General features: G+C 36.6%; 1 protein-coding gene across 7 annotated transcripts in view; it reads left to right on the forward strand.

Moving 5' to 3' along the window:
* MAPK10 (mitogen-activated protein kinase 10) overlaps positions 1–16,618 on the forward strand; it is a 295,270-nt gene that overhangs the window by 266,551 nt on the left and 12,101 nt on the right. For all 7 annotated transcript variants that reach the window (XM_019806268.2, XM_019806256.2, XM_034671580.1 and 4 more), the window contains 2 exons: positions 9,154–9,217; positions 10,884–10,961. In XM_019806268.2, coding sequence (XP_019661827.2) covers positions 9,154–9,217; positions 10,884–10,961 — 142 coding nt within the window. The remainder of the gene's footprint in view (positions 1–9,153; positions 9,218–10,883; positions 10,962–16,618) is intronic.

The raw sequence follows: 16,618 nt of genomic DNA on the forward strand, positions 1-16,618 counted from the left end.
CTTTATAAGTGGAAGGCACCATTAGCAATGGAAGTAATTTCTTTTATTGCCAAATTTCTGTAAAAAATTAGCCTTTGTTTACTCCCAATTACTGTAGTTCACTTCTCAAGCCTTGAAACTGTCTTCTCTAAGTCACCAGTGGCCCCTAGGTGCCAGGTCTAAAGAAAACTGTCATCTTATGCATCTTTGGTATCAGAATTGGTTGACAACACTCTCCTTCGTGACATGTTTACCCCTTTCCTGCTGTGGTGACACCACTCCTGTTCCCCAATCTCCATTGCTTTTGAGTTGTCTTTTCTTCTCGTAGAACTGTGATTCCCAGGAGTTCTCTCCTATAGACCTAATTTCTTTTTATCCTGGAAATCTTATCTTTGACTACAGCCTTAATTTTAATTACCACAAATGATTCTCAAATCTAGGGATTGTCCCATAAAGTTGTCCTGAATTCCAGATCTACAAATCTAATACCACTGACGTTAAAAATGGCATCTCAAAATTAACGTGTCAAATATGGTGTACAAATGGTTGTAAACCCTATTGACACAAAGCCACCACCTCCTCTTCCCCCACATCATGCCTTTCAATCCATGGCACTACTTTCCACCCAGATGATTGAACCAAGGATCTGGTTCCTAACTCTTGGCCCCTTTATATCCAAACTGTCAAAGCTTATCAGTTCTTTACCATCCCCACAAAGCATTTCTTTTTTTTTTTTTTTAAAGATTTTATTTATTTATTTGACAGAGATAGAGACAGCCAGCGAGAGAGGGAACACAAACAGAGGGAGTGGGAGAAGAAGAAGCAGGCTCACAGCAGAGGAGCCTGATGTGGGACTCGATCCCATAACGCCGGGATCACGCCCTGAGCCGAAGGCAGACGCTTAACCGCTGTGCCACCCAGGCGCCCCCACAAAGCATTTCTTAAAGGAGTGATTCTATCTCACAAGTGTTCATTTCTTACCTCACACTTACTCTGACATAGCACAGTCTAACTTCCGCACCCAAGTAGTTCTTGTTCAGGTCACTCTGTTGTGCCATTCATGCTTGCCTGTCTTCCTTTCTGCTCTTACAGGATACCGCTGAGAGCACTTCTCGGGCCCTGCTTAGGGACAGAATGTAAGGCAACTTAGGAAAGGAGAATTTATCGTATTTAGTTTTCAGAGACAGATCTTATTAGCCTTTTATCCCCCATTGTGTAGTACTCTCGACTCTTCAGACTTTTAAAGGGCATTTACTTCATTCCTAGTATTAGATTGTTTAATTTCTTTTTTTTTTAAAGATTTTATTTATTTATTTGAGAGAGAGAGAAACAGCCAGTGAGAGAGGGAGCACAAGCAGGGGGAGTGGGAACACAAGCAGGGGGAGTGGGAGAGGAAGAAGCAGGCTCCCAGCGGAGGAGCCCAATGCGGGGCTCTATCCCAGAACGCCGGGATCACACCCTGAGCCAAAGGCAGACGCTTAATGACTGAGCCACCCAGGCGCCCCAGATTGTTTAATTACTATTCAAGAGCAGAGACATAGTTCCTAAAACTTGCCTGAGAAAAATTTTAAAAGTCAATCAATTGTACATTACACATTGTCACTTGCCTACTTTAAGATGGCACTGACATTTTTGGTAATTGGAAACCAAGTCACTGGTTATCGCATAGTAAGTTTACAATATAGAGAACCTATGTAATTCTGGGAAATAACTATACTTAGCTATTTTGATAATTGTGCATATTGCTATTATACTTTTTTTAATTTGGAAGAATGTTGGTAAGACTGTTAAGCAAATATTGAGCTCCGTTATGGATAATGAACTGTTCTTGGTGCTACAGGGATATAAAGTTTTAGGAAAAAAATAGGACATACTAAACAGTGTCATTAGTCAAAAAAATTGTAAAAAAGTACATATTTCATCCAATATGGTATTCTCTCTAAATATATATTTTCCACTCAGGAGGTTAAAATATTAAGATGTTCTATTCATCAACAATTTAAAATACATTTGGAAAAATTTATATATATATAGATTAAAGGAAATATAAAATTTTGCACATTTCTTTAAATAGATTTTCTGATCTAATTTTGTACCAAAATCCACCCTTCTTGGTTGAAGCATTACAATGAATTGTGCATCTTTTCACATTCCTCAAGTTGTAAAAGTCAATATGATAAAACAAAGCACATTTCAATAGGATGTAATATCATTTTCTTTGATCCAGCTGCCAAATTAATAGAGAATGCACACACTGAAATAAAATGCTATTTAAAGCCTTCAAACGAGGCATTTTCAACAAGACAGCAGAACACAGAGAGAAAAAGTGGAACAAAACCATATTGTATGCTTAATTAGGACAAAAGAAGCAGAAAACAAACACCAACTTGATGATTGTCATATGGTTCAGAACATGACTGATACAGAAACAATGTTAAATCAGAGCTCAAAAATGAATAGGAAAAACAACTTTGCATGACTTAGATTTCTCATATCTGGTTCTCATCTCTTTTGAGATTCACATGTGTAGAGGTCTTGATGTTGTCCAAGATATTTTGACAAAAAGCATTCAGGATATAAGCATTGACGACTTGAGTGATATTTGCCAGATCTAGCTATGTGTGTTGACTGACAGAAAATTGGAACAGAAATCAGAGTGGCAGGCTCAAATTTGTCACTAATGAAAATCTTTTTGTAAGTGTTGAATTATTCAACTTAACATTTCTGCAACCCAGAAGAATTCCTCCATCCCATCATTTCCCATAAGAGATCATGCATTTTATTCCTAACTCTTCCACCAATGAACTCTATGACCATGGACAAATCATCTGTGGTGTTTTTATATTCTCATTTGCAATTTGAATAAGGGTAACACTGGATAACCTCTAAGCTCTCTTCCATCACTAACATTCTGTGATGCTGTTGAAGACAGGATTATTTTGAAGATTAAGGAAAGAATACATTTGTACATTTTACTTATTACTTAAATATGTGACATAAAATGAAGTCACAAGAGAGTAAGTTGTACTTTGGGGGAATCAAGTAGGGATTTGAATAATACTGATTCAAGAGATCTCTTTAGCAAGAAATCATGCCCGACAGCAAGAACTCAAAAGAATGCCAACAGAATCCATATTGCCCAATCCTAATTTTGTTATGTAGAATTGTACTCTTTAACATGCTTTCTGGCAAAAGCCATATTTTATAGATAAGTTTTACATTTTTAAAAATGGAGAAAGTGGAAGAAAATGCTGACATGATGTCATAGAACAGGAAAGTGTACACAGCTGCAGTTGTTGAGACCCCAGTAATAGAGTATGTTACAATTTAGTTATTTTTTCATCCTCTAATTACTCTATATCTGTGGTCATTGATGTGCCGTGTCATGACATTGCTATGTAGGGTGCTCACAAAATTCTCCTCCAAACACTTGTGACAGTGAAGGGCCTGAGGACTGTTAGTAATTATAAGGACAAGCAACACAAACTGGGACTGTTCTGAGCAAATTGAGACATGCAGCCACCCTATTGGGTTGTGTTTCTATTTCTTGTTTTAGGAAGATGTTTACTTTAAATATTGTTTCATTATCCCTTATTTTAGGTTAATCTCTATTACCATTTGCTCTGAATTATTCTTTAAATTGGGTTTTAATTGAAAAAATCCATCATTTATTAGTTATGTGACTTCAACATATTTTTAAAAGAATTCTTTTGAATCTTAGTTTTCTGATCTAAAGATTATTTAAAAGGGCATATATAAAGAGCCTAGCACATAGGCTAGGATAGGCTAGGCTCAGAGGGAAAAACAAGTGACTTACTTCCCTTGATTAGATAAAGAACAGTATTCTTCATTTATCAAACTTTCAAAGATAGTTGGGAAGACAGATCTGAGAGCATAACTGTCTTTGTGTGTGTGTGTGTGTCTCTGTGTGTGACAATCTGTTCTGCAGTTCTTTTTTGCTTTATTAAATACAATATCCATATTGGTATTGAGACATTTCTTTTATATTGTTCCACTTTTGTAGGTGCTATCTGATATTAAAGTCTTCCATCAAGGATCTATCTGGATCTGTCTGGGTGTGGTGGCAGTTTTGAGGTTTGGAAACCTTTATGGGGTTCAAAATCATTCTTTCTATCATGCCCTTCTGGTACCTTAAAAGCCAAGATCTTCGTGTGTTTCATTTACAAGAAATAGAGAATTACTTCCTCTTTTTGAAACTCTCTGATCACTTGACTTCTATAGCATCTCAATGTTTTCATTATCCATGTAGTTCTTTAAATGTTCCTTCTTTCCTTTCTTCTCCTCCTTCTCCTTCTTCTCCATCTTAGTGTACTTCTCTTCCTCTAGTCAACTTTTAAACCTTGGTGTCTGACAGGGGCCATTTTGGCCCTTTACTCATCCTACCTGCATTCACTGTGTGGGTGATCTCATGCACTGTCATAATTTCAACAAACACCTCTTGCTGATAGTCTAAAATCTATATATCTCTAGCCAACAACATTCCTGTGATCATCAGATTATTTAATTTAATATTTTATTTATGAAATATTATATATAAAATATAAATCCATTTAATAATAAATAGACATCTTTGCCCACATAGCACTTGGCTTACCTCTCCACCAATCTCATTTCCCTTTTTCCATTCTTTCTTTCTTTAGATGGCTCCATATATACCATCATTGTCCAGCTACTCAGCTTAGAAACCTGGGAATCCTTCTTCTTTCTCATTTAATCAAAACCAAAATTCTACCAATTTGATTTATTACTATTTATTAATTATTCTTTAATCTACATTTTCTATCTATCTTTACTTTCCCTACCCTAGTCAGACCCTCTAATTTATTTTCTAGATCATGCATTGGCTTCCTAACTCTTCCCTATGCTTTCAGTTGTGTCTTTCTTTAATCCAGCCATAGATTTGTCCATGCCATTCTCTTAAATTTTTCAGTGACTTCTCCTCCCCTTCAGGAAGAAGTCTTTGCTCCATATCATGGTCCCCAAGACCATCCTTGATCTAGCCTTTGCCTGACCCATCTTCTTCTCTAGGCACAGCTCTTATCTCTTGTCACTTCTGACCACATATGTTATATGTTACTATCACGGAACTGCTTCCAGTTCTCTTTGCATGTGTGTGCACCCATAAAAGAAATGCACGTGACCACCACCACCATTGCTGTGCTGTCTTTTAGGTTCTGTGCCCTTGGCCTATAGTCATCTTTTTCTTCTTCTCCTTCCTTTTTGACAACATCTCACATATCTTTTGCTCATGGGACTAGTACAGATGTCATCTACTCTAAGAAGCAAAAGGTTTTGCTAGCATTTTGTTAGGGTTTCTTCACTCTATCCCACATACATATGCATATTTTTATCATATTGTGTATTAATTTTCTGTTTTATATAAGTCTTACCCCACTAAACTGTGAGCTCCTTGAGGTCAGCAGCCATATTGTTCAGTTTTGAAATTGCAATTTCTAATATAGTCTGGAACATATTAAGTGCCCAAAACCTTTACTAAATGAATGAATTTAATAAATGAATACATTGATTCTAATATTTACTAACTTATAGTAATTATGTATTTGTTCATGTGTTGTCTCATTTAATTGAAATGATTTGTGCATATATAATAATATCAATGTAAAACACATTTAATTGATATTAAGTTATTGTTTATGTAATCCATTGGAATTCATGGCTCAATATCTGCAAGAATTTCAAGCAAGGAAGCTGAGTCCAGAATCTTCAAAAATAATGAAAGAGAATCTTAGGTCACTTGAGGAATATTAAAAAACATGCAAGTCACAAGGTCTAATAACTTTCCATATATTACCCTTAATTTCATTTCATCCTTGATTTTCTCACATCTCCAATTGTTCTAATCTACTAAAATATTCTCTGGAGCACTTTTCTTTATCCTCTCTCCTTATTTCTTTTTTATTTAGATTGTTATTTGGGCAAAGAGAATCCTTCCTGTTTAATAAGGAGAAGGGGAGGGAACAACTGAGTGATAGAACACCAGCTTCTCTTTAGAAGATGGGGGCAGGGAGTGTTACAGACAATTTCATCTAATGATTGCTGCCCAAGCACATATATATGTATGTTTGAGTATGGCATTCCTGTCTTTAGATTATTGGTCAATTCCTCTTTTATAGTATTATGTGGAAGACGCTTTATGTGAAAGTACCCTTCCACTGCAGGTTTGTTCTTGATTAGAGTCTATGTACTTCATGCTTTATACATTACCAACAGCTGTATGATGAAGATCCAAGGAAAGCCTCTCTCAAAATAGTTTTGTTATGTAGAGAAAATGGCATTTATGCGCTTTGGCAGGAGCTATATTCTTGAGCCATGTTCAATTTTGAAACTTGAATGGAAAAATGCACTGCATGGAGAAGCCACCCACACAGGATACTGAGCTGAGTCTATTGTTAGAAAAAGAAAGAGGCACCAACAAGGCATAGAGCTCTGGGTACCTTTATTGAGCTTGTGCACCCTGTTAGGCAGGGGACCTCGCCTCAGCAATGCACGTGTTCAAGAAGAGGCAAAGCAGGAAACCTGCCCTTAGCCAAGTGTCTTTACATAACCAGAATTTGGCTTTGCATTAGCTTACTTAGATAACGGTTTCACAAATTAAAACAACAACAACAACACTTCATTTTACTCATTTACTCATTACATCGTAGTAGTCCTATAATTTGGGAATCCTTTATAGTTTGCAGTAGAAGGTTCTGCCTTAGTCAGGTCCTGAAGGCAGTGCCTAATCAACCAGCCCCCTCACCTTTATGTACTCAGTGTTTCTGCGTTCTCACTAGTGTCATTGGGTAGGGTGCGGTGTCATTTTGCTTAGTCTTTCGGTAAAGACTACTCAGCCAGCCACATATGAATTACAGCAGCTGATTTAAAGCCTTTTACCTCAATAGCAGTTACAGGTGTTAAAAGGAGTGTCTGCAATTGCTGGGTCATAGGATAGCTCTATTTTTAACATATTGAGAAACCTCCATACTGTTTTCCAGAGTGGCTGTACCAGCTTGCATTCCCACCAATAGTTTAAGAGGGTTCCCCTTTCTCCACATCCTTGCCAACATTTGTTGTTTCCTGTTTTGTTAATTTTTGCCATTCTAATTGGTGTAAGGTGGTATCTTATTGTGGTTTTGATTTGTATTTCCCTGATGGCTAGTGATGTCTCCCTCTCTGATTTCTCCCCCTTCAGATTTCCCTCCCTTCCCCTATGGTCCTCTGTGCTTTGCTAATGTTCCACATGTGAGTGAAACCATATGATTATTGTCTTTCTCTGCTTGACTTACTTCACTTAGCGTAATTCCCTCCAGTTGCATCCATGTCAGTGCAAATGGTGGGTATTCATCCTTTCCGACGTCTGGGTAATATTCCATTGTATATATGAACCACATCTTTTTTATCCATTCATCTGTTGAAGGGCATCTCGGCTCCTTCCGCAGTTTGGCTATTATGGACATTGCTGCTATGAACATTGAGGTGCATGTGCACTTTCACTTTTCACTACATCTGTATCTTTGGGGTAAATACCTAGTAGTGAGACTATGGACCCCAGGAAACAAACAGGGTTTCAGAGGGACAGGGGGTGGGGGGAGGGGGTAACAGGTTGATGGTATTAAGGAAGGCACATGTTGTGTTGAGCACTGGGTGTTATATGTAACTAATGAGTCTTTGAACACTACCTCAAAAACTAATGATACAGTGGCCAACTGATCATAATAAAAAATTTTAAAAATAGAGGAATGTCTGCCTGCATCAGTAGTTATTTCTCAATAATTCAGTACTGTGTTAAGTTGCCTCACAACTGGGAAAAATTTTCTGTTTTTATACCCAGTTACCTTTGTAGTATGTGAGGCTGCCCCAGCATATCAGGGCTAGAATTAATTTGTATGTTTGTGATGAATCAGGCTACCAGAGGTTCTAAATGCAGTAAAGAAGGGTTACTATAGTATTAAGGTACTGCTCATGGGCCAATGACCTCCAACAGAAGGCAGGAGCTGTCTCTGAAAATCTTGTCCAAAGCCTTCCTATGACAGCTATATTAGAGGGATGCATGTCCTCATGGGCCTGAGTCACTTTATTTAGTAACTCTTTTAGTTTCTTACAACAATTTTTGCTTTTGGAGTATAAGACAGGATGAGTTCTAGGGTGCCCTGTCTCGTTTCACCAGAAATTGGTAGCTCTTCTTTCATTCAACCCATTGCCAGCCAGTGGAGCTCCTTGCCCCTTCTCTATCTACCTTATGGTGATATATTTTCCAAGACATTTTTTTTTCTTTCCATGTCACTTGGCCTAAAGTAGAGCTACCCTGGGTCATCACGCTAGTACTCCCCTATCAGGAAATCTTCTTCCTCTTCACCATGAAGAAGAGGTCAGGGAATCTATCTGAGACCCTCCTTCCTGGAAGGCACCTGGATTTGTGAAAAATCTCTCCTTTTCCAACTCTGAACTCTTTATAGCAAGAGAAATACTGACTCCATAAGTCAGATTGAAGGCCCTGTCATAGTATGTCTTCCAAGTGGCCCTCAAGGGTTTATGGTGACCCACCTCTATAGACAACTGACAGAGTCTTCAGCCTGAGGGGGGAAAATATCATTTAAATATAGAGCACACAGCTATATATAAAGGTATTTTATGACACTTCACAAAAAAACAAAAGGTGGATTAGATCTAAATCTGTCCTTATGCTAAGAACTAGTACTATGGTCTATTGAGAGGTATTAAAGACTCTTCTTCAGGAGGGTCCAAAAATGAAACAAAATCTTATTAGTGGGGGATAGTTGTGGTAGGGTTCTGTTATAGGGGAGAGTGAATGGGGAAATAGCTTCTGGGTCTTTGTAATCAAATATCTCGTTTGCTTTTTAAAGACTTGTTATTAGTTGCTTAGACTTGGATTCTGAATCAGGTTTGGGAAGTGAGCTCTCAGTTTGTATTCTGCTGTCTTATTTGGTCAGCAGTACATATCAGCATATCAATGAATCCTTCATAAATCTGTGGGAAAATTTTAACTTCTGCACCACTGCACTTACCCGTAATTTATATGAGATTCCAATCATCACCTAAATCAATGAATAGCAAGGTACTCCCGTGTACTGTAAGAGCTTAGTTATATTTGAGTTAATTATACAAAGTTTCTTGTGTGTTTTTATTCCGCAGCCTCCACCTCAGATTTATGACAAACAGTTGGATGAAAGAGAACACACCATTGAAGAATGGAAAGGTGACTCTACCACTTAAATATACATTTTCCTTGATTGAAACTCAGAAATTATCTTTGAGGCATCTCCCTTGAAAGCAATTCAGTAGCAGATGATTTTATAATCACTATCCTCACACCACTTTCAAAGCTCTCAAAACTTTATCTATCTTTTCATATTAATAACAATATTACATGTACTCAAGAATGAAAGGAATTAATTACTAACACGTTTTAAAATTGTACCAATTGTCAAAGGATTTGTCATGATGGAGGGCAAGATTTAATTTAAAATTTCAGAATGACACATTCCATGTTTGTACATAAAATTATCACATAAAACAAACAAAATTATGTCTAAGATGGCCTTAGACATTAGAAAATAAAACATAGTTAATATATGAATTAATTCACTTCATTTATAGGACTTGAAAATATAAATAGAAAATATTAGTATCTAAATGGCTTATTTATCCTTCAAAGTAAGGAAATAATGACTAAATACATTAGTTCATTTTTTTTCACGAGAACTTTTCCAAGCACATAATACATGGTCAAGATTATACTCAAGGTGAAATAAGCCAGAAACTATGAAGAATTGTTAAACTAATATAAATAACTACAGAGTGGAATAAATATGAAAAACTAAATGCAGGTCATAGCAAACCATTAGGTTAAAATGAGGAGGAACATAAATGGAAGATCTGAAGAGAAGAAATATTTTAGCTGCTTTGAAGGAAATAATCACTATAAGTTGAGAAGGAAAAACAAGGGACATATGGGGAAAACAAAGGGTAGAAATGAGCAAAAAGTGTTATAAAGATAACAAAGAGATTTCTCTAGTCAAGGGGTCTTGTTGGAGAATATGGGAAAATGAACACATACAAACAGAGGACCAAGTAAACAAAGATGCTAAATGATAGAAAAGACTTGATTGATCTAATAAGGACCAGAAGTTACCCTTAAGAGTTCATGTGTAGGTAGGTGTAAGGTTATAAATGTCACTTGAGGATGAACATGGACTAAATTGGAAACTGGAGAAAGAATTACTTGTAAAGGACAATGATTATATAAATTGCAACCTGTCACAAAGCATGAATAAGAAGCTCTGATTTTTAGTTAAAAGGGGAAAATTTAAAGAAAGAAGATATACATGTTTTAACTCTACCAAAAAAAAAAAAGCCAGAAATGGATGCCAGTTTGGGAATAAATGTAATAATTGTTATAATGTTGGGTTTTAGGCAAGTTTAGTTTTACAAGTCCAAGATTTGAGTCTAGCAAAAAATGAAGAAAGAGTTGGGAAATTGTTGGTAACCAATAGTTTAAAGTCAGGAAGGTATGTGCATCTCTTAGCGAATGTATAGAAGAAATCTGGATACTCAAAACTGAGCCATTAAAGTTCTTAAGAGATAATGTTAGATGGCATTAGAAATCCCACAAAGAATTCAGAACCAAGTAAAATGTGTATTCTTCACACATTTGTTTGGTCAAGTGCTTTATTGAGCACTTACTTTTGCCAGATTCTGTGCTATTGCAAGAAGAAGTAGAAATAGAGGAGTAAAGGAATCCCAATTGATTTGTAGTTTACTCAACCCCATCAAAATGTTATTATTTGTCATTAACTAGTAAGTTTTGTCTGCATATTAAAGAGAAATTTGTTTTTTATGACCCTGATATTTGTTTCTTACAGAACTTATCTACAAGGAAGTAATGAATTCGGAAGAAAAGACTAAAAACGGTGTTGTAAAAGGACAACCTTCTCCTTCAGGTACTCACTCTCAGCGAATAACTAACAAACCAGTACTTGCGTATTTTTTTTTTCGGCCTTGAGGGGGGATTGCAGCCAATAACATTGTTAATAGAGCACATGAACTAATATCGTATGATTATTTCTCTCCAGCGATTTTCATTCTACTCCTTTTGATATTTAGTGTGACATTCATTCTGATTATTCTGATTATGATAACCAGCGCAAGAGTTTTTTCAGAATTATTTTAAGATAATAGTGAATCTTGAAGAAATATTAACATTGGCTAGTTAAAGGGTAACTGTTTCTCATCAAAACACATCCATCATGTGCTCTGACCATCATGTCTATGTAGAGGTCAGGAATCCCTCCAGCCAAAACCTCTTTGCTGTCACTCCAGTGTTGGAACTCTTCCCAAGGTTGGTGTGACAATAGTTAAAAATCTGCTAAGATGGGTTCTGATTAAAGTCAGCATGCAAAATCTCTCAGTTTGCCATCTACAGAATCAAACACACATTTCTACGTATACTGTATGTATTTTACTGATCCTAGTAACGTGCTTTAGGATTACTTGAGATAGTTTACTTACACTCAATGCTGATATATTTTTCCTAAGACCTATGTTCTGAATGTAAAGAAAATATATGAAGAGCTTTAGAAAATGTGATAGCTTATCTCTAGCTTTAAACTACACTCAACTGACGCTGTCAAGAGCATAGGCTGCAAATGATTAGTTGTTTAGAGGAAAAAGAATTTGGTGCCTGACCTTTGATAACAGTTTTTTCTCATGCACTTTAAATAGTTCCAGGAAAGGCACCTGGGTGGCTTAGTCGGTTAAGTGGCTGCCTTTGGCTTTTGTTGTGATCCCAGGGTCCTGGGATCAAGCCCCACCTCAGGCTCCTTGCTCAGGAAGGAGCCTGCTTCTTCCTCTGCCTGCCACTCCTCCTGCTTGTGCTTGCTCTCCCCCACCCTCTGTGTCAAATAAATAAATAAAATCTTTAAAAAAGAAAGGAAGGAGGGAAGGAAAAAAGGAGGGAAGGAAGGAAGGAATTGTAAACAAAAAAGTAATAAATAAATAAATAAATAAATAAATTGTTTCAGGAAAAAAGATATAGGATGAATTAATCAATTCTCTATACTGATACTACACTTTGAACAACTGGTGTGCGCCTAAATCTCTATGATGTACAAACAGATACAATTCAGTTATGGCATGTTTTTTTCTCATTCAAGTAATGTCCAATTCTATCCCAAGTCTTTCCTTTCCTAAAAGAAGGTGAAGGAAATCACTGGGGTTATCTGCCCACTTTGCTCATTCATTCCAGCATCCAGATTGATACAGGTCTGTAGAAGCGGTCCCGAACTTACCTGCATGTTCTGTCTGCTGCTGATTAAGGAACCCAAAGACAAAATCTAACAGCCTCAAGATGCCACCTGCTAAGGCAGAAAGACCCCTTGTTTTAAGGATTTCTATAAAGGCCAGAACACGTTTTTCTATAATCATTAAGAAGTCAAAATACCAGGATCCAATGAAGGTGACCTAGGAGCTCAGGGTAGGACTAGACCCTTTTTTTTTTGCTGGGTCTCTTCTGTTCATCTTTAATTCAAGTTATCATTTATTCATCTTCTTTCCTTTGGAGTTGGGATCATGCCACCCACACCAGGATATCCCATCTTCTGCTTGTTTCCTCTTCCATTTTGCCCTTGGCCCTAACCAGGTCTTCACAACAGTTCATCTGTGATGACATAAAATCCACAATTTTCTTTTCAATGCTTTCACAACACTTCCACAAAAATCTTATTCTCACGACTCATTTTATGCCGACTGTACAGTTCAGGGAAGGCAAAAAGGGACTGAGGATGATACAAGTGAGATTAATTAATCATTGAAGGGTGGGATGAGCGATCCGCTATAAAAAGAGTATTTGAATATTTGATAAGGGAATGCAGTTTGTGTATAATCAGGCATAATTCTTTAATCACTAAAACCATAATTCTTATGCAAAAAGAGAGTACACGTAGAAGTTTCTTTTAACTCATTAATGAGGGAAATGGCCGAATGGCAAAGGTAGTTCAATAAGATATGAGAAATTAGGATTTATGTAGTCTGTAGGGAAAAAAAGAATACTGAAATAAGATCACCAAATTAACCCAAACTTGTAAATGTCCTACAGGATAACCAAATCTACCTTTGTGGTTATCTTTTCTACCAGGCAGAAAAAAATGGTACTTTATTAGTTTTACACAAGTTTACAGTGTTGTAAAACATCTAGCTCCTAATCTATTGAGAATAAGAAATTACACAAAGTTACGTTCCACAAAGCGTCAGATGACCCTTAGGTGGGCGTTTTACAAAAGGCTCAAGTGTGATATTAAAAGGTTGCATAGTCATTTTTTTTGCCTTATTCCCACGTGTTGGATAATATTCTGAATAGTACCTAAAGTTACTCTCATATACAACTGTGTGCTCTGAATAGGCTGACCAAAGTCTTGACCAAGTAAAACCCTTTAAGTTTGTAAGAAATACATTTAAGGTGAATAAAACCAAAGACTAGTTTATGTAACAGTTTCTTATTTCTGGAGGGGCTAGAAAATAAAGCCATTCCGCTAAATAGTCTTGGAGAATTAGAATACTGGGCCAGGGTGTATGAAAATGCTGCCAATTCAGATTCCATTTATTTAAAATCAAACACATCACTCTATTTAGATTCACCCACCCCAGGAGTAAATTTTTCTCTCAATTTTCCCATTTCTATTAATGGCAGCTCTATTTTCTCAGCCTCCCCGTCTGAAACTCCTGACTGACCTTTTACTCCACACTTAACATTATCACTGACACTTTCTACATCCCCAAAATTCTGCTTGCTGGATGCCTTACATCTAATTGCTACAACCCTTCCCATTAACACCACTGTGATTAAAGTTTTCCTGAAGTAATCTTTGTGACTCTAGTCTCTACCTAAATTGATCTTTCAAGACTATAGGTTTTGGAAATTCCACTGCTAAGCGCTCTCCAGTGGCTTTTCATCATGGGCAGTTTAAGCCTACTAACCATTTCCTGACATTGATGATCCTCTTAATATATCTTGGTTTTTCCACCTTTTGCATTACACCTGTTGTAGGGTCCTGTGTTGCCGTTATTTTACTTGATTGGACCCCCCCTTTTAGAATGTTGCCCATTCTAAATTGTTCTCTTACCAAATACTACCATTTCCCAAAATATTTTTCATATCTGTCCTAAAAGCCTTTTCATATCTTCTCAAAGAATAAGGTATTTCCTTCTTATGGGTCCTGCTGGTCCCTATATTTTACATAGTGTTTTATAACCTCTTATTGATTGTAAATTCAATTGAGAAGAAAGACTGTATGTATCCATCCTCATGTACCATGCAGTGCCTGAGTGTTGTGCCTTGCATACAATAGTGGCTTGATAAATATTTATTAATTTGAAAATTGCTGCTCAGGTCCTCCCTTATGTTTCTTGGTGCTATTCTAAAGAAGGGATTTAAGACAGGATCAAAGCTTTAATACAGTATGCAATTCAGTATGTTCTTATGGCAGGAAATATTTATTCACCCTATTAATGGCCATAAAGAGACGTGAGCCAAGTATCAATATATGCATTGCTGTTATTGGTTTAGCGTTTGCTCATGCTTCAGATAAAGATTTGCTTTCAGATGGTTATTTGGTTATTTAATCTGGAAAAATGCATATTTCTAAATTTTTTATGGGCTTTTTTATTGTGTTATGATTAACATGACACTGAAAATATGCCACTTAGGCCCTACATACATGTGAGAAGGCTGAGCCATTTTTTTAAAACATTCTACCTACCTGTAACAGTCATGAATTTTCGACCTTGTACACATGCCCTAAACTACAGTTGACTGGCTTAACCAATTTATAGTTAAAATGACGTGGATTCAGTCTTTCACTACATGATTTTAAAGGAGAATATTCATTGCTTAGTTTTGAGACATCATATGTATACTATATATTACACGATATAATGATGTTTGATGTGTTTGTATGCAGCATGTAGAAGCGTAAGACAGCCTTGTGTGGGGGCTGACTACTAGCTCGTGAGAGCCACTTGTCTGTATCTCCCAACTATGAGTTTATTGACCTTGTGTTAGTAGCTTGGAATCCACCATGCAGGATTTAAGATGTGGAAATTGGCTGACTCTACAAATCAGGGCAACATTTTCTCCCTGGAAAGCCAATTGAATTTTTATGGGCACACCACTGTGTGTGTGTGTGCGTGTGCACAAGCGCACACATGTAATACATATATATGCAGGAACTGTGCTGGAAAAAAAAGCAATTACTAAGAAACTTGAAAAGTCAGCTTTTTTGCATTCTTCGTTGTATTCACCTTTTTTCATTACTGCTTGCATATCATATTTTATTTTGTAAAGAGCTAGGATGAAGTAATATCAGCTTTTTTGCATTCTTCGTTGTATTCACCTTTTTTCATTACTGCTTGCATATCATATTTTATTTTGTAAAGAGCTAGGATGAAGTAATATTACAACAGAGACTCCCTTACTATTAAGTCATGGCAACACTGGGAACCCGACAGCAAGAGAATAAGTAAATGCAGTTTTTTACTGACAAAATTGTTCTAATACCCAAACTCATGTTTTAGTGATACCTTTGAAATATAAATAGGAAGTTAAATATGCATTTGTAGAACAATATGTAAGTTTGAAATTTATTGATGGAATTGTTGTATATCAATAAGAAATCTAAACTTCAGATATGTTTCTAAATAAATAATTATACTCCCTTCTGCTATCTGATTTCACTTACATAGTGATTTATTTTCAAGAGTAGCATGGCTACTTGCTTTCTGAATTGATTTGTAAAGATTGCTAAGGGAAAAGCAGTCTGAGTATAGAAATTAATTTCTTCTAAAGCATTTGTTATAAAATATTAGAGCCAGAACAAATATAGGAGGTCATCTAATCCAAAATTTCTCAGTCTGTTCACCACCCCCATTCCACTCAAGAAGTAAACCTCCCGTAAGTAACAATGACTCACCAACATAAAGACTTAGCATCAGGGTGGGTAGAGATTTTTCAGAATCTCTAAATGACAGATAAAATTTCCCAGGCGACTTTCATATACAACACCCCCACCACCACCACTCACCATATTCCACACATTATGGCAGTGTGTCATTCCAAATTAGAGTCATTGATCTAGTCCAGTAGTCACCATTTTTTATTTAAAAATCTCAGCCCCAAACAAGCTGAGACTCAAGATGATGCATAAAAAGAAGGGAATACATGTCAGTGATTTTTTTATTCTAGTATTTCGTCTAATTCTCTATGTCTACTTTTTGTGTTTGGATGGGTCAGGAAAATAATTTCCTTTTAAAAAGCAGAACATTTTGGGATGCCTGGGTGGCTCAGTCTGTTAAGCGTCTGCCTTCGGCTTGAGTCATAATCCCAGGGTCCTGGGATCAAGTCCCGCATTGGGCTTCTTACTCAGTGGGGAGCCTGCTTCTCCCTTTGCCTGCCACTTCCCTTGCTTGTGCTCTCTCTCTCCTTCTCTCTCCCTCTCTCTGACAAATAAATAAAATATTTAAAAAAAAGCAGAACATTGTCCCTGAAATCATGAATATCTATTGGCTACATATTTCTAGTTTTAGAAATTTTCATTGGCATAACTTC

Source organism: Ailuropoda melanoleuca, chromosome 11 (genome assembly GCF_002007445.2).
Source record: "Ailuropoda melanoleuca isolate Jingjing chromosome 11, ASM200744v2, whole genome shotgun sequence".
Classification (NCBI taxonomy): Eukaryota; Metazoa; Chordata; class Mammalia; order Carnivora; family Ursidae; genus Ailuropoda; species Ailuropoda melanoleuca.